Source organism: Mustela nivalis (assembly GCF_964662115.1).
Source record: "Mustela nivalis genome assembly, chromosome: 1".
Classification (NCBI taxonomy): domain Eukaryota; kingdom Metazoa; phylum Chordata; class Mammalia; order Carnivora; family Mustelidae; genus Mustela; species Mustela nivalis.
In genome coordinates, this window is record NC_139020.1 from 159680502 (window position 1) to 159702239 (window position 21738).

At 58.3% G+C, this 21738-nt stretch overlaps 1 protein-coding gene and 1 long non-coding RNA gene across 5 annotated transcripts; one reads left to right on the plus strand and one right to left on the minus strand.

Annotated features, from left to right (window-relative positions):
• Nucleotides 1-674: 674 nt before the first annotated feature.
• Nucleotides 675-15321, minus strand: GATA2 (GATA binding protein 2). 3 transcript variants are annotated; one of them, XM_082747172.1, is made up of 7 exons: nucleotides 14454-14837; nucleotides 9265-9474; nucleotides 8316-8592; nucleotides 7229-7870; nucleotides 5334-5479; nucleotides 3360-3485; nucleotides 675-2622 (listed from the first exon to the last, which is right to left on the minus strand). In XM_082747172.1, exons 3-7 carry the CDS (start codon nucleotides 8542-8544, stop codon nucleotides 2323-2325), a joined length of 1443 nt encoding a protein of 480 aa, XP_082603298.1. In that variant the 5' UTR covers nucleotides 8545-8592; nucleotides 9265-9474; nucleotides 14454-14837; the 3' UTR covers nucleotides 675-2322. The 3 variants fall into 3 exon arrangements, with proteins under 3 accessions (XP_082603298.1, XP_082603299.1, XP_082603300.1); XM_082747173.1 differs by lacking the exon at nucleotides 14454-14837 and adding an exon at nucleotides 10303-10525; XM_082747174.1 differs by lacking the exon at nucleotides 9265-9474 and having other exon boundaries at nucleotides 14454-15321.
• Nucleotides 10622-21577, plus strand: LOC309872689. Of its 2 annotated transcripts, none has more exons than XR_014316056.1 (3): nucleotides 10622-11623; nucleotides 17877-19832; nucleotides 20875-21577. It is a non-coding gene; the product is annotated as an uncharacterized lncRNA (long non-coding RNA). The 2 variants fall into 2 exon arrangements; XR_014316057.1 differs by having other exon boundaries at nucleotides 10622-11157; nucleotides 11334-11623; nucleotides 17877-21577.
• The last annotated feature ends 161 nt before the right edge of the window (nucleotides 21578-21738 follow it).

The following is a 21738-nucleotide window of genomic DNA, read 5'->3' on the forward strand; positions in this document are numbered from 1 at the left end:
AGATACCGGTGATCACATTTTGTGGCTGTCAGGGACCAGACACGTCCCTGATCAGAGGCATGGATAAAATATTGGGGATTGAGTGTGGGTGATCAGTTGTTAGTAATCAGATGTCTATGGTCACAAGCTCCAGCAATCAGACATGTCACTGACCAAGAACAGCAGTCATGGTAGCTATGTCCAATGACCACCTTTGTTGAATGAAGATGATGGCAATCGATGACATTGGTGATCAAAAACATTGGTGACCATAGTTGTCAATGAACAGGAATATTGATGACCAGATAGCTCAGAAACAAGAGCTGATCAGCACCTGGGAGGAAGTAGATGGGGGTGGAGATCGGGTCAATCCTTGTCGGGTTCTATGAGAACCCCAGGAAAAGGATCAGTGTGTAGCCTGAAGGCTGGAGAAAGCACAAGCCTCCCTCCCCGTGCTCCCCCAGTATCCACCCAGACACGAGGACCCCCAGGGGGTGACAATGAGGAAGTCCAGATGAGAGCAATGCAGGGGAGGGGGGGTCAGGGTCTCCAACCCCAAGCAGACAGGGCCCCATCCCTTATTCCAGGAGCTCTTCTCTCCAAATCACTGGACCCGAAGGGACGGCTAGGACTGACTGCCTATCGCCACACCCAGGATTCAGCAGCCTAGCAGCCCACAACACCGGCCAGAGGCATTCACAAAAAGTATTTTATTATTCTTAACAGTATTCACTTTAAAGGAATAGGAGGATAGCATACAATTTTTTACAGACAATATATAAATGTTGTACATAATTAACAATAACTTAGTTCACTAATCCAAAATGAAACAAGCCAAATAAAACATAAAAACAGAAAATACTGCGGATTCTTTTTCTTATGCGGATACTAGTACAAAATAAGTTACTTCTGGCTGTGGTGCCCCCCTCCCCCCTGCAGCGATCGCCGGGGCTCCTATTGCACTTGGTCGACTACCTCGGCATGATCCTCTTCCCCGGGCCGGGCCTTTGCCGGCCGCCACACCCCACCACCTCCGCATACAGAATCTAAGCTCGGACACAGTTATGTACAGCTGTACCTTGGGAAGGATCCAGCCAGCCACAGCAAAGCGGAGCAGAACCCAGGCATCTCCAGGGACCCCAGCAGGGTCATGGCCTCTCTCTGGACCCACCCCCAACTCCTGCCTTTGCCACCTGCCAGACCAGCCCCTGAAAGCCAAGAGCAGCCAAGGCCCCTCCCCAGGCCCCCCAGCTCCCCGTCCTAGGGCTGTGGGATCCAAGTACTTTTCCAAAAATAATTGTGAAGCTACAGCCTTGGTTTGTAGGTTTTATTCCTTTCCATTGCAAGGACTTCCGTGGCAACGTACAATCGACTGGACCCAAAATGAGTTTAAAAATAAAACAACTAACTCCTCAGCGAGTTAAGCTTATGCAGTCTTTGATATATATATATTTTTTCTTTTGTCTCAGAGTGGGAGGGGAGGGGGATTGAGGGGTGTTGCAGAAAAAGGATGTATGTACAGGGGTTCACCTGGCTGGGGCTCAGACTCGTTAAGGGGACACGGGTCACACCAGCTTCGGCCTCAGAGCCAGGGGAGCGATCTGGGAGACATTTCCCCTCTCAAGAAAATGTTGTTTCCTTCCTGTGACCCAGCCCTGGCCTGGGAATCAGCGCAGGACCGCCCCTGATTGTCTCTGCCCTCTAGGGCCTGGCCGCCAGGGCACGCACCGCTCAGCCTCCCCAGGCTGCTGGCCTGGCCACACCGGCTCAGCCCAACCTGGGCTTCAGCTATTTCAGGAAAGGAAGCCAGAGGAGAAGGTATGGGCCATGGGCCCCCGCCACCCCGCACACCTGCCCCCAGAGCCCCAGCAAGCAGATGGGCCAAGCAGCACTTGGTGCAAAAGAAGACCCAGAAGAGAACTTGGGGGGCAGCTTAGACCTCCACGTCTCTCTGGTCCTTGTTAGAAATGAGAGCACAATAAATTATTTTTGCCTACTCCCTTCTTCTAAAAACGGTTTGCTTCGCGTGTCCCCTGTACCCCCACCTTCTTCTCTTTATAAAGTTGTCTGTTCTGTTCTCCAAACAATTGTCCAGGATGGAAACCCCACCTGGGCAGTAAGCCGGGCCAAGGCTGCCTCCCAGCCTGGGTAAGGACCTTCACAGTGACCCTTGATGGCCAAGGGGAGCGCCCACAGGAGAGGCAGCTTGGGGCTCCGGCCAGGCTGGCAGGAGTGACATCAGTCTTCAGGGAAGGGCAGGCCGCTAAGCCTGCCTAGGGTCGCCAGCCTTGCACTGCCGGCCACCCTCTTGGCATCTGTCTGTCTGTTGCCGGGGGGCTGTCCCTAGCCCATGGCGGTCACCATGCTGGATGGGTGGGGGTGGCCAAAGGAGAGGCTGGAGGAGGGGTGGATGGGCGTAGGGGTGGGCAAGATGTGTCCCGAGTGGCTGAAGGGCGGGAGATGGCCCACAGGCGCCATGTGTCCGGCCAGGGCAGCGGCGCTGAAGGGGGAGGCCTTCTCCTGCATGCACTTGGACAGCTCCTCGAAGCACTCCGCACCTTTCTTGTTCTTCTTGGACTTGGTGGACATCTTCCGATTCCTCGTCTGGATCCCTTCCTTCTTCATGGTCAGCGGCCTGTTCACCTGGAAGGAACCACAAAACCTTCAGGAAGTCCAGTTCCCTGAACAAGAAACCAACCCCCAGCTTCCACATGGGGCAAAGACAGGTCTGGGCCAGGGACCCCACTTGCAAACCCCCCACCCCTGCTCATCTCTGTCTTCCTGCCAGCATGCTACCCTGTCAAGAAGGGTGCTTTTCCCTGTGTAAGACCCGCAGGACAGGGCAGGGGCCCTGAGCCCAGTAAGTGCCAGCACTGCCCCCCCACCCCCCCCATCAATATGACCAAGCTCCATGCCTACTTTTTTTTTTTTAAGATTTTATTTATTTGACAGAGATCACAAGCAGGCCGAGAGGCAGGCAGAGAGAGAAGAAGAAGCAGACCCTCCCCCCAAGCAGAGAGCCAGACTCAGGGCTTGATCCCAGGACCCTGGGATCATGACCTGAGCTGAAGGCAGAGGCTTTAACCCACTGAGCCACCCAGGTGCCCCTACATTTTGTTTTAAAGAGACACCCTTTCCCCGGACCTGCAGGAACCCCCCCCCCCCACCGCTGCCACCACCGTGGGGGACACACTTCCAGCCGGCTGGTCCCCTCTTATGGGAAGGCCTTCTGGCACTGGGGAGCGGCAGCCGCCTCCCAAGCCAAGCCACGCCGGAGATTGTGGCTGCCCCCCGCCTCCCCCCACCCCAGCGCACCAGGGAGCACAAAGAGCAGCGGTCCCCGGGGAGGGGCGGGTCAGGCCGGGGAGGGGTGGACTCACATTGTGCAGCTTGTAGTAGAGGCCACAGGCGTTGCAGACAGGGTCCCCGTTGGCGTTTCGGCGCCATAAGGTGGTGGTTGTCGTCTGACAATTTGCACAACAGGTGCCGGCTCTCCTGGCGGCCGACTGGGAGGGGAGAGGCGGCGTCAGCAGGCTGGGCTCCCACGCCCCATCTCGACCTCCCTCCCCGACCCTTACCCTCCCCCACCCTCCCACCCCATCCCTGCCAACTGAGCCCGGGAGCGGGAAAGCTCACAGGGGAATCCAGGCATCTCAGAAGCTGTGGAATTTTAGAATTTGAGACCTAAACCAGCACAGAACTTAGAATAAAGAACTCTCAGAAGCCTGATCTCGGAATCAACGGAGTTGCAAGAGCTCAAAGGACACATTAGCCCCCGCCTGGCCACCATCGAATGGGGAAACTGAGGCCCTAAGGAGGCTGGCTCAGTCTCCCAGAGCTCCTGGTCTGACTCTGCAGTCCCACGTGAGTCCTTTCAAAATCCACCATCCTGCGTGTGACGCGCCCCCCTCCCCCGAAGAGGCCAGGCAGGGACATCAAACGTTTAGGGAAGTCTAGAGCTGCGCTGTCCAGTACCATAGCCTCTAGCCACGTGGGAATGTTCGAATTCAACCCAACTAAAATTTAATAAAATTAGAGCTTCAGTTCCTTCTCGGGCATTAGCGACATTTCAAGGAATCAACAGTCACGACCACAGTGGACAGGGCAGGGCCAGAACATTTCCATCAGTACAAGGCCGGTCTCTGGCATCCCGCACCCCAAACCACACGCTGCTGACTGCCCCGCAGCCCCTCAGGGAATGCAGGCCAGAGGTGGTCTGGAAATGAGTGTCTGGTTTCTGAAGAAGGGAGCTGAAGGCTCCTAACAAGGGAAAGTAAGAGAGTCTTCACTGAGAAAGCAGATCTCCTCTTGTGGGCCCACCAGCGCACACCCCCTGCCCCCTGCAATATTTCCCAAAGAACCGCAGGCAGCAGGACGGGGTGGGAGAAGGAGACCGGGAGAAGCTGGGATGGCCCTCCGCCGGAGCTCCTTGCTGGGTCGCTGGGTCGGAGGGACCAGCCGGACTGCTGCCTCGGGGGAGGGGAGGATGAGGGTGAGTAAGCGGCCTGGAGCTGGAATTCTGACTCAGGGGCCAACACCGTATCCTCCACCCCTACCCCCACCCGGGCCCTCACCCCGCCCTCGCTGGGGGGTGGGGAGGGCGGAGAAGGGGGGCCCCCAAAGCGGCAAGCGATTTAAGCCTCGTAAATCACTTCGCCCTGAAAAAAATATATTTATTATTCTTAGCATTTTACGCATTATTTGCAGAGCGAAGGGTATTAGAAATTTCAAAACAGCCCAGCGAGAGGCAGGACTGAGCCGAGGAGAGGCTCTAAAACTCGCGGGGTCCGGAAACAGATACGCGGAGTTTCCTTATCTTCAGGCTGCAGATGTCCGGATAGGAAACTCCGGCAGGAGATCCGAAAGGGCATTTTTTTTAAATCACTCAAATGAAAATACACAGTATAGGTGACTCCATGGAAAAATAATAAAGGGCAGGTTTTTTTGGTGGTTGGTGTGAGTGTGTGTTTTATTTAAATAAGCGTGAGGAGATTGTGTGCTGGGCTACAAGGAAAATTACTTCATGGCCCTATTTAAAAAAAAAAAAAAGAGTTAAACAGAGGCCAGAGGACGGGAGTTGGGCCCTTGGACACTCAACGTTGGGGGTTCCTGAGCTTGGTGGGGTGAGGATACCTGGTTGGTTGCGGAGGGAGAAATCTGGCCCGGGGCGGGAGGGGGGTGGAATCTGGCCTAAAAGAAGGGCCACCCCAAGTGATTTTAATAATAAAAGGATTTCAAGAGGCAAAGCAGCTGCCTGGGAAGGGTTTGGTGGTGTTACTATTATTTTTTAAATAAGCCGCTGGCCAGGCCCAGGTTGGCGGCCCCTCCCCAGCCACCTGCTGCCCCGCGCTTACCAGTCTTCGCTTGGGCTTGATGAGTGGCCGGTTCTGCCCGTTCATCTTGTGGTAAAGCCCGCAGGCGTTACACAGGTAGTGCCCGGTGCCGTCTCGCCGCCAGAGAGGGGTGGCCGTGGCCCCACAGTTGACACACTCCCGGCCTTCTGAAGGGGGACAAGGAGAGACAGCGGGCCTGCCTGATGGACAAGGTCACAGGAGAGAGCCAGCGGGCAGGCGCCGACCAGGCAGCGGTCGGCCTCAGCCCGGGCTGCCTCGGGGGGCGACTTTTAGTTCCAGCCCTGGCCAGGAAGAGGGATCCGGAGGAGGTTTTCCCCCCGCAGGAGAGGAGTTCAGAGAGTAGCTTTACGGCCAAAGCTCCATCTTCAAAACCCTCTCTCGAAGGAAGGGAAGCAGGGCAGGAGGGAGGAGTGGGGCCAAGGCCCCAGGGATTCTCGGCGCGACAATGAAAGGGTATTTACAGCAAACTTTGCCGAGGGCAGGGCGGTGGCAGGAGTGGCCCCACTCGACCTGGCCAGGCCTGGGAGGGCTCTGGCTCATTTTCTGGTTCTGCCTTTTTTCTATCTTCCCCTGTTCCCCCAGCTGTGTCTGCCACCTCCAGATTCTCAGCCCTCAGCTCCTACCCTCCTTCTATTCTCCAAGCAGGGGAATTCCTTCTTTCTCCCCAACTTCCCCCTCTTCCTCTAGGGCCCTAGAATTCAGTCCGGGACTTGGATCGAAGGTGGTGTTCTTTAAAATAAAAGAAGCCGTAAGCCCTTTCGTTTTTAAGCCAAGTAGACTAAGCGACCTTGGTCTTCTGTTGATAGTGGGTTTTCTGGTTTTTTGTTTGTTGTTGTTGCTAAAAGACCATCTGGAATTCAAATCGAATGGGTAAAGCAAACTTGGGAGAAGGGGCTAGTTAAAGGCAAGGTAGCTGGCCTGAGCGGAACAGGGACCCCAAGGTGGGGATGAGGTGGGTGCCCGAGGTGGCAGCAGCAATCAGGCCAGGGAGCTGGACAGCTTGGCATCACGCGGCCCCTGGGAAAATGTCTCCCCATTTAGTTTCAGCTAAATTGTCTATATATATGGGCAAGGAAAGGTTCCTAGACTCAGGAGTAAAGATTTAAAAAAAAAAAAATCTTCCTCTTTCTCGGCTTACAGGGTTTGGGAAGGAGGCACTGACAGCCGGAGCCCCGCATCAGCCCTGGTTTCTGCTCTATAGCCAGATTCTTGGATAAACCAGCTAGGCTCCAGCCTGTCTCCGCAGAGGCACCTACACTTCGTCCCCCTCACTCCAGCCTTCAGGGAGGGACAATGAAGGACACGCCAGGGGGCAGGGAGCAGGAACAAGTCCTGGGAATGTTGCTTTGGGGGAAATCTCCCAGGGAGATTGGGAAACGTCAAAATCCCAAGATTGGACTGATTGAGTTGGAAAACCAGATTCCTTGAGGGTCTGGAGCATCTACAGTGCTCCCACAGCCTGCGCACACACTCACAAACACACGTACGCACAGCCTCCCTGTTGTCGCTTGCGTACTGCATTCTCTCATAAACTAAGTCAAGAGGCTGTTCAAATTTTCACTTAAGATCCAGGGAAGGGAAGGGGGAATTCCCATCCTGTGTTCTGTCTGGTAGTAGCCAACCTTGAAAGGGAGGGTGAGAGGCGGGGAAGAGAAACGAACTTTGGGGACCCCTCAGAATAGTAAAGAAAAGGGCAAAAGTTTGAGGGCTCCCTCTCTCCCATTCTGGAGTCTCAAACATCTGTTGGAGGCTATTGGAGGGGAACATGACCCACCCCTAGATCTGGAAGACTGACATTGCCCCATCTCCCATATCATAGCCCTCCTCCCCGCAAACATACACACAAAAGCACAAACCATCCCCACTTCCACAAGGTCCCTGGCGCTGGCCTTTACCTGAGCAGGAGCGTGCCTTGCTGCGCTGCTTAGGGGTGAAGCTGGAGGCAGGGCCACCCAGGAAGCCTCCAGGGTGGAAGAGTCCGCTGCTATAGTCGTGGGCAGCGGCCGGTACGTAGGACGGGTAGGTGGGGATGGGGTGGTGTGTGGCAGGCTGGGTGCCCATGGCAGCCAGGCCTGGGCGCAGGGGACTGCCGCTTTCCATCTTCATACTATCAGTCAGTGACACCTGGTACTTGACGCCCTCCTTGTCCTCCCCCCGGGCTGCACTACCCCCTGCGGAAGAGGAGGCTGGAGAGGCAGCCCCGGTGGTGCTGGGGTCGGGAGACACTTCCTTGGGCGGAGTGGGTGGGAATCCAAAGAGGTGGGAGCCCGAGTGGGCTGCCGTGGGAGTGAGGGAGGCCACAGAGCTCCCGCTGCCTCCCGCACTCCCACCCCCTGCCCCTGGGTACACAGAGAGGGGGCCTCCAGGGCCTCCGGCCGCTGAGGGGTGCAGCGGTGTCTTGGAGAAGGGGCTCACGGTCCAGGGATTGTGGTGGTGGGCCGCAGCGGCGGAGAGGGCAGCTTTACCCCCGTCGAGCCAGGGCAACCCAGGGCTGTGCAACAAGTGTGGGCGGCACATCTGGCCTCCTGTCAGTCGGGCTGCAGGAGAAGGGAGAGGGGTCAGGGTGGGCCGAGGCTGAGCTGCACCAGGGCTCTGATGTACAGGACAACTCCCAAGACAACCAGCAGTAACCTTCTTTCCCAAAGAAAACCAGAAACATAAAACCCTAACTGGTAATAATCAAGAATGTTCAATCCAGAGCTGAAGGACAAGTGGCACAGAAGGAACCCCACCGGATTGGGGCCTGGAGGGACCCCCCCACAAGCCAGCTGGTATTGGGCAGAAACCCTAGGGTGCCCAAACCCTCCCCAAGAGGCTGCTGCCCCCACCTTTCCCCGCCCCAATTTTTCAGTTGCTCCGATTCCTGCGGATCTCACATCCGGGAAGCAGGCAGCCGGGCCTTCCTCCCTTCCCGCGCCCGGCGCGCGTCGCGCCGCGCCTGGGCTCGCAATGACCGGCTGGTCATACCGGCTGGGGGCTCACCGTGCGCCGGGCTGTAGGAGACGCGTGCCCGCGCGTGGGCTGGGTTGGCGTAATAGGGGTTGCCTTGAGAGTCTAGGTGGTTGAAGAAGACGTCCACCTCATCGGGAGGCAGCAGCTGCGTGGGCTCCATGTAGTTGTGCGCCAGGCCCGGGTGATGCGAGTCGGGGTGCTGCGCATTCAGCACCGCGGGGTGCGCCATCCAGCGCGGCTGCTCCGGCGCCACCTCCATAACCGGCAGTGGAGGTTCGGGATCTGGGCCGAGGCAGTGGCGGCGTCCCTGAGAGACGGAAGGGGGCGTGAGGGGCGCCGCCACGGCCTGACACCCCCAAAGTCCCGCCACGCGGAGTCCCGCACGCCGCTACGCCTCCGGCGAGCTCAGCGGAGGGAGAGTCCCGGGTGGGAGGAAAGCTAAAAGCTCAAAACGAAAGGAAGGCGGAGGAGAGGGTTCCGCTTCACACATTCACATGGTGACCTCCGGTCCCAAAGCCAGGCATTCATGCACGCCGGGTCGCGCACGGGGACAAACCCCGACAGCAGTTACCCCAACAAACATACGGAGTCTCACTTTAAGTCAGACACTCACACCGAACGCCCCCCCCCCCCCTTCCCGGTACACAATCACATAAACACAGACCAAAAGTTGGAGACAGGCTCCTGGGCACCCACTGGGGCACATGAGCCCAGAGACACGCACATATCTACACTTGGCGCCAGATACACATACCGACTTGACGACCCCCCCCCCACCCCCCGCAAACACGCACACGCAGCCCCAGCGGCTGAGAGCCAGCCCCCTGCGTGCACTCCCAGGAGGCACAATCAGGACCTCTCACCAAGCCACACCAAAGCCGTCACCCCCAGCCTGGCCCCGACCTTGAGCCCCGGAAAGAGACCTCTCAGAGCTTGCCGCACCCCAGGCCCGCGGCTAGTTTTCGCACCCCAAACTTACACACGCAGCGCCGCGGGGAGGAGGGACCGCGGCCTCAGGGAAGGGGGATCAGCACCGGCGGGAGCCCTGGGAATGGCGGGCTCAGGAACCGCGCTTCGGGCGGCTGGGCTTACGGGGTAGGAGCGGGGGACAGCGCGCGCCTCGGCCTCAGGCCCGCCCGGCTCCGGCCCCTCGGCATCCTCCGGCCGCCCTGGCGCCAGCTCGCGACTCCTGCACAGACATGAAGCGGGGGCCGTGCACGCCTAAGAAGCCCGCGCCAGCCAATCAGGGCCGCGCGCCGCCCAGCCTCCGCCCCCCATTGGCTGAGCCCGCAACTCTGGTCCGCCGGACTCCCGGACTGACCCGCCGGCTTGCCCCCCTCCGCCGGCGGGCCCCCTCCCAGCGCCCTCCCGGCGGCCCCTGCTGCCAACGACCCCCGCCAGGACCCTCACCCCACTGGCCAACTGCTTCTCCCCTTCTTAAGGAACCTCAGGGCCCTCCTCCCAGTAACTAACCTCCAACGGGGGACCCCTCCCCGGGAGCACGGGTCGTGCACCCTTCGGGTGCCTGAGTGTCCTCTCCCCGGGACCCCAGCCCTTCCACTCTCTGATACCACCTCCCAGCTGAAGTCTCAACTACCTACCCAGACCATTCCCTCCCCCTACTCGGGCTCTGACTGGCCAGGGTTGGGAGCACAGCTGTGGGACAGCAAGAGCAGTGAGGGGCAAGAACTAGGAGACTCGAGTGGGCACCTGGGCCTCGGACAACAGGCCGCTTAGGACTGCGCTTGACTGGGTGGAGGTGGCCTGGCTGGCGGCTCCAGAGAGGGGGAGGGGGCGTCCCCTTCCCGGGCGTGGCCTTCGCAGACCAGCGGGCCGAACTGCCTGGGGCGAGGCCACGGAGACCCGGACTGGCGCCGGCGCTGGCTCGAAGGAGACGCCTCTGGGCAGGAGGAGGCATTTTTCCCTCCCGGGGGTCCCTGAGGCGGCCCCTGGGGAGAGGGAGGCGGGAGACTGAGAACAGCGTCCCCTAAGTCACCTGGAACTGCTCGCCACACACCTCCAGTGCAGAGATCCAGCTCTGTGGGGGGAGTGGGCCCCGTGCACAAATCTCTTTGCTCTCTCCCATTATACAGACCGAGGAGACCGAGGCTCGAAGGGTGCCTACGGCCGACGAGGGAGGCGGGGGTGGGTGGGTGAGTGTCGGAAACAAAGAACTTTTGGAGGGTGAGACAGGTGCGAGGGTAAGGGGGAGGAATCGCCCTCCTCCAGCCCCTCTCCCTTAGCTGAGTCTACAGCTCTCGGAGTTAGGAGCCCAAAGGGATCCCAGGTGGGTCCGGGACCGGGGAGAGGGCGGGGGTCTGGGCCACCCCCCGGAGGGTGGGGGGAGGGGCGGCGGGATTGACAGTCGGTAATTGGGTAACTGGAGGCGGCTTCTCCGGCCGGGCGGCCCCGCCACCGCGACGCCGGGCCCCTGACGTCACCCGATTCGCCAGGAAATGAACTTTTTAATAATCCGAGGAGGGAGGAAAGCCCTCGGTCCCCTCGGCTCGGGGGGCTCCCGGCCAGGCCCAGCTCCGCGGGCGCGCCCCAGTCACCCTCTCACAGGCTAGCTCTGAGCAGCGCCGGGGGGGTGGGGTGGGTGCGGGCACCGGCCAGAGGCCTCCTCCTGCCTCTGCGTCCGACTGTCCGTTCATCTGTCCGAGGCCCTGGCTCAGGTAAAGACGCGGCGCTGGAAGCGCGGAGCCCCATCTAGCTGGGAACCAGCGTATCCCGGGCGCTTAGGGACCCTCCAGCTACGGCGACCCGCTGCGCCTCCCGCTCCGCTCCACTCCGAGGCGCGCGGGGCCCGCCCGGGCTTCTCGGAACTCCGCTCGGCAGGAGAGGAGCAGGAGAGGGGGCCGGCGCCAGCCGGGTAAAGCGCGCTGTGGCCGGGGAGTGGGAGCGCGACGCCGCGGGCGCCGGGCCTCCGCGGTCGGGCCGGGCAGGTGATTGGCTTCAGTGCCTTCCAGTTCGCGTTCCCCGAAACGCGCGCGGTCTGGCCCGGACTCGCTGCCTCTCTGTTCGTCTGTCTCCCCTCCCTGCCTTTAGCTTAACGATTTTTCTTCAGCGCGTAAATGCGATCGTCAGAACCTCTAGCCTGTTTTGCGTCCCTGGAGCCTAGCGGGAGCTTATCAAAAACACCGCAGCCCGAGGGACAACCCCGGGTGTCCGACAAGGCTGTCCCGTCAACCTGAACCCCGGGACCCAGAGCAGGAGGCAACCAGCCGTTTGTCGGCCCGGGGCCGTGAACGCCGGAGCCGAGCGGAAGCTTTCCGAGAGGCTGGGATTCGCGCCTTGGCTCGCAGGGACGTGGCCGCTGCGGGCCCTCCGGAAAACAGGTAATTCGCTTTATTTCCCCCAAAGGCGTAGTTCAAATGACCCCCATTCTGGGTGGGTCTGCAGTTTCATCTTTCCGAACTTGGCTAAAATACCCCTCTGGGGCAGCGTCTGGGCCACCGCAGGAGTGGAGGTGACTGCAGCTCCGAGCCGCCCGCTGGCCTGGAGCAGAACCGAGCGCGGGCGGGGATTTAATTACCCCGCTCGGCGGCTCAGAAAATCGCCGCGCAGAGAAGCTTAGCCGGGCGGCTAAGCAATGCTTGAGCAGGGGCCTCGGGAGATCCGCACCAGTCTCCCTTCCCGCAATCCCGGCCTAGAGAAAAAAGGGGGGTCGGGGAGAAGGGAGCTCCCCCACGTCTCCTGAGGCCCTCGGGCTTGCCTTCCTCCAAAAGGCGGGCAAGCAGCCGGCTTGGCGGAGGCCTCCACTATGACTGGAGCTCCTGCGTTGGACACGGGACTGCTGCGTTCTCCCGCAGGAACGAACCCGCCTGGGAGAGAAAACAGGGACGCCAGGCAGGAGAAGGCCCAGTTGGCCAGTAAAACACCCCCCACTCCAGTCATGAGTGTACATGTATGCCAGACAGACCAAGGGACACTAGCCAGGCATCTTGCCCAGTAGGCATCGGATACCATCTTATCATTTGAACCCAAACAAACGACGGGGAAGGATCAGGGAGCGCCCCCAAATCGCCTGGGATTGCGGAGGGCATCCTTGCACCTAAGAAGAACAGATTTATTTCAGTTTACAGCCTTGGGATTCGGGGTCTCCGGAATGCCCTCAGAGGGACGCCTTTCCTTTTTCATGTGTTTTTGTTGTTGTTGTTGTTGTTGTTCGCTTCCAAGGGTTGTTGCTTATAGCGGGTGCTGCCTTTTGATGGCACTGAGAAGCTGTCACTTTCCTTACATAAGAACAAGACTTCGAGAGGGACTGGGGAAGAGTAGCAGAAAAACTGAATTTTCTAACTGCCTTTTTCAAGTGGCCTGAGATTCCCCGAAAAAGAATGGGTCGTTGGTGCGGCTTGGGAAGCTTTCTCCAGGGAGCCGGCAGCGCAGGGATCCGAGGCCCGGTTCTATAGGGCCTCATCCGCCTGGGCCCCGGCCCTCAGCTGCCAGGTCTTCCACGTCCTGCATCGCCCTCCCCTCTGCGCCCTTTGTTTAAACTTCCGCCATCCAAGGTAGCCCCTCTGGGACCATAAGTTGGCCCTCTCTTTGTAACCTAATTCTTCCCACCTTTTCCTATGGGCATCTAATTGGCCGGCAGTGGAGGGGAGATTCAAAGAAACCAGTTTGCTTAGGGGGCCTGCCTTCCATAGGGATATTGAATTGTCAATACAGCGACCTCCCAGCCCCGCGCTGGCATTGTGCCTTGAGGGGTACTGAGGAGGAAATGGGGGCCGCTTCAGCCAGAGGGGTTCAGAAGTCCCCATTGGTCAAGGCCTCAGATCTGCTAGGCCGGCCGCCATCCCTCCAGAGGGGTTCTGCAATGGAGGGAACAGGGCTCCAACAGCCCCTTCGCTCGTTGGGGTTCACTTCTAGGCCCCCAGATGTGAAGGCTCCCACTCCTCTGGCCTCCATGATGGCTCTCCCATCCCTTACGTCTTTTGGGCCTTTTTGAATCGCAAAACCCAAGGCCCATCTTCCAAGAAGTCTTGGCGCCGTGGGTGGAGGCGCCTGGGAGATCCTCTATCTCCTTATCAGGTTCTAACCACCTACCTCCAAGCCGGACAGCCTCCCCCACGGGCCCTGCTGAGACCTGCAGCAGTGGGCGGCGTTTTTCCCTGCTTCACGAACAGCCACGGTTTACTGAGGGTGCCTCGCGGCCCAGCGGCCCAGCAGCATGACAACTGGCAAATCCGTTTCGTTAGACGCAATTTGTTTGCAATTTGTCAACCCGGCTGGGAAACGCTCTCCAGACGCACTGCCCTACCTGGTGCTCGAATCCTGCTTACTCATAAACGAATCCCATCGCTAGGTGCTTGTGTAGACCCGGAGCTCACCGCCAGATGTTCCTGATCCCCGGGAGACGTAGCTTTTTCCAAAACAACGAATTTCCTTCCGTGTTTTCCGGGAAAGGAGCGGCCGCCACTCTCGGGGGCCCCGAACGCCGGATCTTTCCCCTCGTGGTTGGGGCAACCGGGAGTTCAAGCCTGGCCGCTGCTGAAGAATTCTAATGCCCGGCGTCCAGACAGACGCAGACCGCTGTCTACGCCTCCCGGCGGCAGATCCCGGAGCCCGCGGCGGCCCTATTCTTATTGAAATCCCACTAAACGGATTCCTACTCCGGCTTGGGGCTGGGGGGAGACTTCCAGACCCGGCGCTCTCCCCCACCAGCACCCCAGCCACACAGGATAAAAGGCCGCGGGGCGCGGCGTGCGGGGGCGCACGCAGGAGCGAGCCGGGTTAAGCCGCGCAAAGCCGGCGCACGGGACCAGTCGGCAGGTGCAGCCTCGGCTCTGCTGCCCGACTTGGGCGCCTTCGCCGCCGTGGCCCGGAGGTGGGGGCGGCCGAGACAAAGACCTCAGCTCCGGGGGCCGGGAGGTGGGGCGCTTTTCGAGGCACAGGGAATAACCCGGGCTCTCGGCCTATGTGTGGCTGAATCCGAGAAATGGGAAAGCGGGAGGCCCGACTCGGGCCTGCTGTCCTCAACTCTGCAAATACTCCCTCAGGATTAGGCCCCTGTGCCCTGGGGTTCGAGCCGCTGGTAGGACCAGGGCAAACCCCGAAGGCCACATGTTAGGGGCCACTGGGCTAGGCAGATCGCGTTTAGGGGGCCGGGTGGGCCAGACCTGGGGGCTGGAAGGGCCTTGGTCAGGCGAAGGTGGGGGAACTTACCCAGCAAGGTGCGGCGGGCGGCGCCCCCGGGTGGACGGGGCCGGAGCGGAGCGGGGCGCTCAGCGAGGTGCGCGGCTAGGTGGGCCCACAGGACACCCGCGCGGGCTGGCGGCGTTCGCCAGCAGGGCCCGGGCGGCGCGCCGAAAGGCTACATAGTGCGCGGCGGGCCGCTTTTGTTCGCCCGGTGGCCGACGGGGGCCGGCTGGGGTGGGGGCGAAGGCAGCCAGGAGATAGAGGCTTGAGCAGCGAGCCCGGGCGGCGCTGGCCTTGTTACCTCCCTCTCGCTCCCCCTCCCCTCCCCCCCGGCCTCAGCGGCCGCTGCTTTTTATTTCGACAGCACTTTGAGGGGGCGGGAGCGCCGCAGGGGGGGCAGGAGGGTGCCCAGAGCTCTGCCCCCCCCGTTTCCTTGGTCCAGCCGCCGGGCGGCAGGCCGAGGGCCGGTGGGCACTCAATGCGCAACACCCTACTCGCCCATACTCCAGACTACTCCCGCCCTCGCAGGGGCGCACAAATGAGCACCCCTGCTCTCAAGGGTGTATGTTCAGAAAGTCCGGGACGTCTCTTTTTGGAGACTCTCCCCGGGGACCCTCACAAACCGTGGCCACAAGCGCTCACACACGTACACAGCCGCCTGCTCCTCTTCTCCAACCTTCTTCCAGTAGTGCTCACGCACACATACATCTGTGCACATGCGTTAGTGCATACAGCTGTGGCTGTGTGGACATCCTCAGCCGGGAGATGTGGGTCACACCGGCATGCACACGTGCACACACCCAAATGTAGCTTGCGAATCTGGCACGCGCTGCGTGCGCGCGCCTTTGCGCGCGCGCTTGCGCGTGTGTCTCTCTCTCTCTCTCTCTCACACACACACACACACACATACACACACACCTCCCTCACTTCCAGGCTGATTCGGCTAAATGTAGACACATGGCCTCTCCCTATCCCACCTATCCCTCCACTTGAATTCTCCCCACAGCAGACCAGAGCTTTGCAGAAGTGGGGTGTGAGGTGTCTCCCTGGCCCATCCCCAAGGAACCCTCTAGCAGGAGGGAGCTAGGGAGTAGAGGGCTTGTCTTTGGAAGGCTAGGCAGAGGAACTGGGTGTGGGAATCTTCCGGGCAAGAATCTTTTGGGTTTGTGAGCTAGGAGAGCCTTGGTATTGTACTTCCGAAATCCCCACCTCAAAATTCAACTCCACAGTGGTTGTGTGTGTGTGTGGGGGGGGGGGGGCGTGTGGTCCCATTCCAGCTGCCCTGGGGGACTGAAAGTGGTCTGGGGAACTTGGGCCCCAAGAGAAAGTGCTTTGCTTTGGAACTGTGTGTGTGTGTGGGGGGGGACTAGTGTGTGTCGCAGAGAGGAGTGTCCAGCCCTCCCACCCCCTACTCTGTGGACATCTTCTATCTGTGAGTCTTTCTTTGAAGCTGATAGTGACTGTGTTGCATGTGTTATTTGCTGTGTGCACACAGGAGAATATCTATCCTGGGTGCCCACGTGTGTCTGTGCGCATTTGTGAGCACGTGGGAAGTCTGCAAAACTGAGTATATTAAAATGTCCATTTCTTCTTGTGGGTCCTTGAGAGTTTGTATATTGAGACTCTGTGTTGTGTGGGTCCCTGAGAGTTTGTGTATTATGTGTGGCTGTTTCAGAGCCTGACCTCCGAAGTGCACATGGGAGAGTGTCTCCATGGAACTGGGTGTGTGTCCCTGAGGCTATGTATCTGTGTGATCATTGTGTCCCTGAATCATTTGATGGGAAGCAATCACATCCAAGTGCTTGTTTATAAAATGGTGTATGTCCCTATGTGGGTCGGTAGCTGTGCGCCTGGGTATCCTGTGTCTATGAATTGGGGTGTTTGTGCATGTTTGTGTGTCTGCCTGTCTTTTTTTTACCAGCATTGGCTATCTGGTGTGTATCATTATATCTTTGAACTGATTATGGGAGGGTGGACAGTGTAGAACATAGCCAAGTGTGTCTGCGGATCAGTGTATAGCACTGTGTGTGAACTGGTATGTGTTGGGGTGGGTATTTGTTTACCTAGGGTGTGGGCATCTGTGTGCACAAATGTATCTTTGAACTATGTGTGTTACTCTACCCAGCATTAATTACCCTGTGTCTGTTGTCTGGGGAGGAGTGTGTCCCTGGGTGACACACGGTACGTGTGTCTTCCCAGATCACCCACCGTCCCTAAATGGCAGGGCAGGCGGCCAGTGGAGCTCCAGGGTGCCATTTGTGAGGGCACTTTCTGTCTGTCTGTGGGAGGGGGAGATGAGCTGATAAGGCTTATCTGCGGACGCCAGCACCGTGCTGAATAACCGTTCTAATGAGGTGGTCTCGCTGGGACCACCCGCTCCCAGGGCCCCCAGCTTCACTGGGGCACAAGAGCAAATCCCCATGAACCCAGCAGGGCCGGAGTGTTTCCTGGGCCTTTTCTAGTTCTGTGTCGTTTCTTCAAAGGCGGGTTCCAGGTTTTACACTCCCACCCCACCTGCCATCTCTCCGCTGTGCTGGGCTGAGCTGACCAGAGCAGGCTGGAGCCTCCCAGCCTCTGGTGTGCAGTCAGGAACACAGCCTTAAGAAGCTAGGGGATGTGAGGCCCCTTGATGTGGGGGGCCCTCTAGGGTGGGGGTAGATTGAGAACATGGAGGCCCAGGGATGGCAAGACCCAGAGAGACAGGGAATGGGGGACGGACGAAACAGGGAAATCCAAATTTTAAATCTTAAAAAGAAACTGGCATAGAGGGACAGAGACACCAGTAGGGAATGGAGGGGTGGGTTGGGGACATGCAGGAACAGACAAAAACAAACAACTAAAAAGTGGCAGAAAGAGTCAGAGAGGAGGGAACAAAAGCAGCCAAAGTGTTAACCAGAGAGGGAGGGAGAGACACGGACAGAGAGACAAGGGAGAGATAGAGAGAGGAGAGTGAGAGCAAAACAAAACAAAAATAGAGAGATGGGAAGACAGAAGGGAACCCGGACAGGCCTTGAGAGCAGTGGGAGAAGAGGGAGAGCAGAAAGGACTCCAAAAGTGTCAGGGAAAAGTGGGGACGCGGCAGGCAGGCTGGGCGGGATGGACAGATCGATGGAGGGACCGAGGTAATACAGAGCACCGCGGCCCACGCGAGCGCGGGAGGCCGATCGCCAGGCTGCGGGCCCGGAGGGCGCGAGCGCAGAGCCCGCGGGCCGGGCGGGGCACCGAGCCGCGGGCTGCGGCGGCGGGCAGGGGGGTCCGCGCGGGGCTGCGCCGCTGTCCGGGGTAATTTTTCATCTCGGCCGGCTAATCTTTGTTCCCGGCGAAGATAATGAATAGCCAATCGTTATCTGCCCGGCTCCCGGAGGCTGCCCGAGAATGGGGTTGTACAGGGCTGGGAATTGTTTCCAAAGTGCCGCGGAATAAATGGTGTTCCTTATCTCTGCCTTCCAGATTATCGGAGCCCTTTCAGAGCGCACACAACAAATGTGCCCGCCATCGAATGCATCATTTACCACCGCAGATCCGCGCGCTGATGGGCAGGCAGATAGCCGTCCGCGGGGGGCACGCCGGGCGTCCTGTGCCCGCGCCGCCTGCCTGCCTGCCGGGGGGTACCCGCCTGTGCGTCCCTGGGTGTGCCCGGCGTGTTTGGATGGATATTCGCCTTTGCCAGTGGATGGGCACTGAACAAGAAAGGGTATTAGTGTGCATGCGGGGATGTCAAAGAAGTGTGCTACAGGAAAGTGCAGATGTGCAAGCCCACATGCACATGCGTGGTGGGCGTCTGTCCCTGGAGCTGGCCCCGCTGAGTCTGTTTGAGGGAGCACAGAGGAAGGGATGTTGCACGTGAGTGTGTAGGCATGCATATTACTCGGGGTGGGTAGACACGTGTGTGAAGGAGTGGGTGTGCAAATCTGTGTCTACAGGTGTGGTGAACGAGCGTATTGTGTACGTATCTGCCCTGGGTGAGGCTGTTTAGGAATGCACACAGGGTGCGTGTGTATGTGTATATTTGGACATGGGTGTGTTACTCTTCTGAGTGTTGTGTGCCTGCAGGTGTCCAACAGTACTCAGTGCTGTGGGTTCATACCGGCCTGTAAGCACACCTGTGACTGCTGGGAGTGAGTGAATGCGCAAGGTGTCCGTGTTTACCCCGGTGTGCACAAATCTGCGTGAAGGCGGTTGCATTGTTGTGTATCTGTCTGCCTGGGTGTGCCGGGGTGTGCTGCAGAAGGGTCGAGAGGGAAGGGCAGTGGTTGGGTTGTGCCTGCGCGTGCACGTGTAGGCTCCGTACACACGAGCTGGGGAGCTGGGACCCCTCCCCAGCCTGGGGAAGAGCCAGCCAGCGGGGAGCGAAAGGTGTGTGCGGGTGTGATAGACGCCAGTGTAAGGAATGGGATGTGCTAAACGGTGTGTGCGGCTGTGTAAGGGAGAGGGGTCTTCAGAGGAGTTTGGGAACATCCGGGGGTCCCATCCCGCCTCAGCAAGCACGCCCTACCGGGGCCCCACAGCCTCCCCGCTCCGGACCTGAGGAAAGAGACTGGAGCCCCGCCGCCCGAGGTCCCCGCGCCGTGAGTGACACGCGCCGCCGACAAAGGCTGTATTTTTCCAGGCTCGAGCCCCGCCCGCGTGCGCGCGGGGGCGCGCGCGCGCGATGGTCCCCATGGCGACGCAGATAGCGCCGCAGCCATTTTCCCTATCTCCCCGGGGTCTATTATACGGCGGGATTAGCTCATCTCCAGGCAGGTCAAACCCAAAGTCACACAACCTGCGGCGCGGGCCCCGCCTCTCCGCCTGGCTGCCCCTCCCCCGCCTGAGGGGTCCGGTGCGGCCCCGCGACCCCCGAGTCGCGGCCCTTGCGCAGGCGCAGAGCGCCACCTGGCGACCGCTGGTGTCCTGAGTGGGGTCCCCAGGAGCCGGCAGCCTGAACCGGAGTCACCAGACAGAAGAGCTGGCGCAGGGGTCCTTTCCTCCCTGAGGTGGAATCTCCAGAAGCAGGGGCTTTGTTTTGTCACTGCTGTGTCCCCAGGGCTGGGCTGACACACAGTAGGTCTCCATAAGTGCTTCCTTAAAGGATAATGGCTGGCAGGAAGTTATAGACCTAGCAAACTGTCAAAGGTCACACCAGTAAGTTGACAACAAGAAATCATTTCTTAGAATGTATCCACTGAATTTAGGATAAAAGCCAAACTCTTCTGGAATCTGGGTAATAGCCTTTGCTGATCACTCAGACCTATTTTCCCCCTTTCTTGATCCAGTCACAGTGGCATTCTTTCTGTTCTTTGAACCAGAACATTCCCACTCCTGGGCCTTTGTGTCTGCTGTTCCCACTACCCAGAGTGTATACTGTCTCTGTTCAAATGTCACCCCTCAGAGAGCGAAACTGAGCCTTCAGACTTTTCCTTTAGAGTAAGTACTTAGCACAAGTAAACTAGTCTCCTTTCTGTTTGCACAAGTTGCCAGCTTTCCTGCCCCACTGGAATGCTAGGTTTCCTGGGGGAAAGGGAGTCAGTCTTGTTCCCCAGCAATAGTCCAGGGCTGGAAACTCCTCTCCCAACTGATCGGTATCAGGCACAACTTTGGGAATGAGTGAATGGGGACAAGAGAAGGCCAGAGCAAGTGGGAGAGACTGTGCCCTGCTATCATGATCATTTTTCCTTATCGTTAGACCATTCCCCCCTACCCTGCCCCTGTCTTTTGCTCACCCTGGCCCCAGGATGCCTGGCTCCACCAACCTCCCCTCTGGCAAGTCCCGAGGGGCCTGGGACTTAAGGGAAAAAGCACCATGGAGGCCCCTCGGCAAGGCATGCCTGCTTTGGTTGTGGGGGCAGAGAACACTTATCACCCTGTGTTCTCAGGGAGCCTGGCCTCTCTGGGAAGGCCCAGGCCACTGAGTGAGACTTCACTCATAATACAAGATAGTTACACCCAAATTGTCAGGAGGAGGTGATGATTGATTGCTATGCATGGGATGGGGACTGTGAAGTAACTAGAACTAGAGAAGGCCACAGCCCCCACTGAACTTCCAGGCCCATCTCCAGGCCAAGCCTCACCCTGCTCAGGGGGGTGGAGACAAACCCTGTGAGAGGCTTTGCCCAAGGACTTGGAGAATTAGCTCCCTGTTCCCTCAGAAGTGCCCCAATTCCCTCCCAGGAGAGGAGCTGTGGGTTAACACAGGCTCTTGGGTCAGGACCCCCCCCCCCAACATATACTCACACACCTTCTGGCTGGGTAGTCTTAGGCAAGTCACTTTCCCACTCTGAGCCTCAAGTCTGCTTCTGCAAACTTCCCCTCCAGAGTTATGAGAATTTCTCATAAGCATGTATTTAAAAGGAGGTTTGTGATCCAGGCTTTGAAAATTGGCAATCCAAGTCTCAGGGGCCCATGCAGTGACCAATTGTCGCCAACATTTCAAAAGTGGGAGATTTCACATAAAGAACTTCATTTTCAGCTTCTTGAAAATTTGGAAGATTGGCCTGATCATGTAATGCTGGAGTTCTGTGTCACCAGCCTTCTGTGCACTGGAGTCTTCACCCACCCACTTCAGGCCCACGGGTCAGGCATGTGTCCCTCATAGAAATACCGTTTGCCGTAGCTGTGTTGGTTTTGGTCTTCCTTCTCTGTATCCTTTGGTGGAATTTACAATATCTTTCTCCCTCTAGGTACTGTAAACCATTTAATAATGAATTCATTAATAAATCCAATCAACACTTTAAAATAATGTGTTCGGCCACACTGTTTAGACCCTGGATATACATATAGTACAAATAAAAGAGAAACAAGGAAGAGTCAGACATAACCACACAGATTAATACATCATCACAAATTGTGACAGAACTCTGAGGGGCAAAGAACATGTATTTACAGATATTGAATCCAAGCGTATTTGCAGAGACCTATGTTGGGTCAGGTCATGTGCTGATAGGGGAGGGCATGGGAAGAAACAGGATATGGTCACTGTGTGCAGACAACTCACAGGATGGTGGAGGGGTAGACACATTAAGAGATTCTGTTAAGGGGTGCCTGGGTGGCTCAGTGGGTTAAGTCTCTGCCTTTGGCTCAGGTCATGATCCCAGGGTCTTGGGATGGAGTCCCGCATTGGGGTCTCTGCTCAGTGGGGAGCCTGCTTCCCTTCCTCTCTCTCTGCCTGCCTCTCTGCCTACTTGTGATCTCTGTCTGTCAAATAGATAAATAAAATCTTTTTTAAAAAGAGAGAGATTCTGTTAATTCCAGCCTGTGAGAATTGGAAACACAGGGTGCTTAGGGAGAGGCCCTTATCCTAGTCTGAGAGCATAATATATAAAGAGTGCCTACA

Bases quoted from the DNA above. Each gene is read 5' to 3' on its own strand.
- GATA2 (XM_082747174.1), bottom strand. From the start codon at position 8,544: ATGGAGGTGGCGCCGGAGCAGCCGCGCTGGATGGCGCACCCCGCGGTG. The intron at 7,871-8,315 runs GTGAGCCCCCAG...CTTCTCCTGCAG, and splicing joins CTCCTACAGCCCGGCGCACG to CCCGACTGACAGGAGGCCAG. The intron at 3,486-5,333 runs GTAAGCGCGGGG...CTCCCCTCCCAG, and splicing joins TCAAGCCCAAGCGAAGACTG to TCGGCCGCCAGGAGAGCCGG.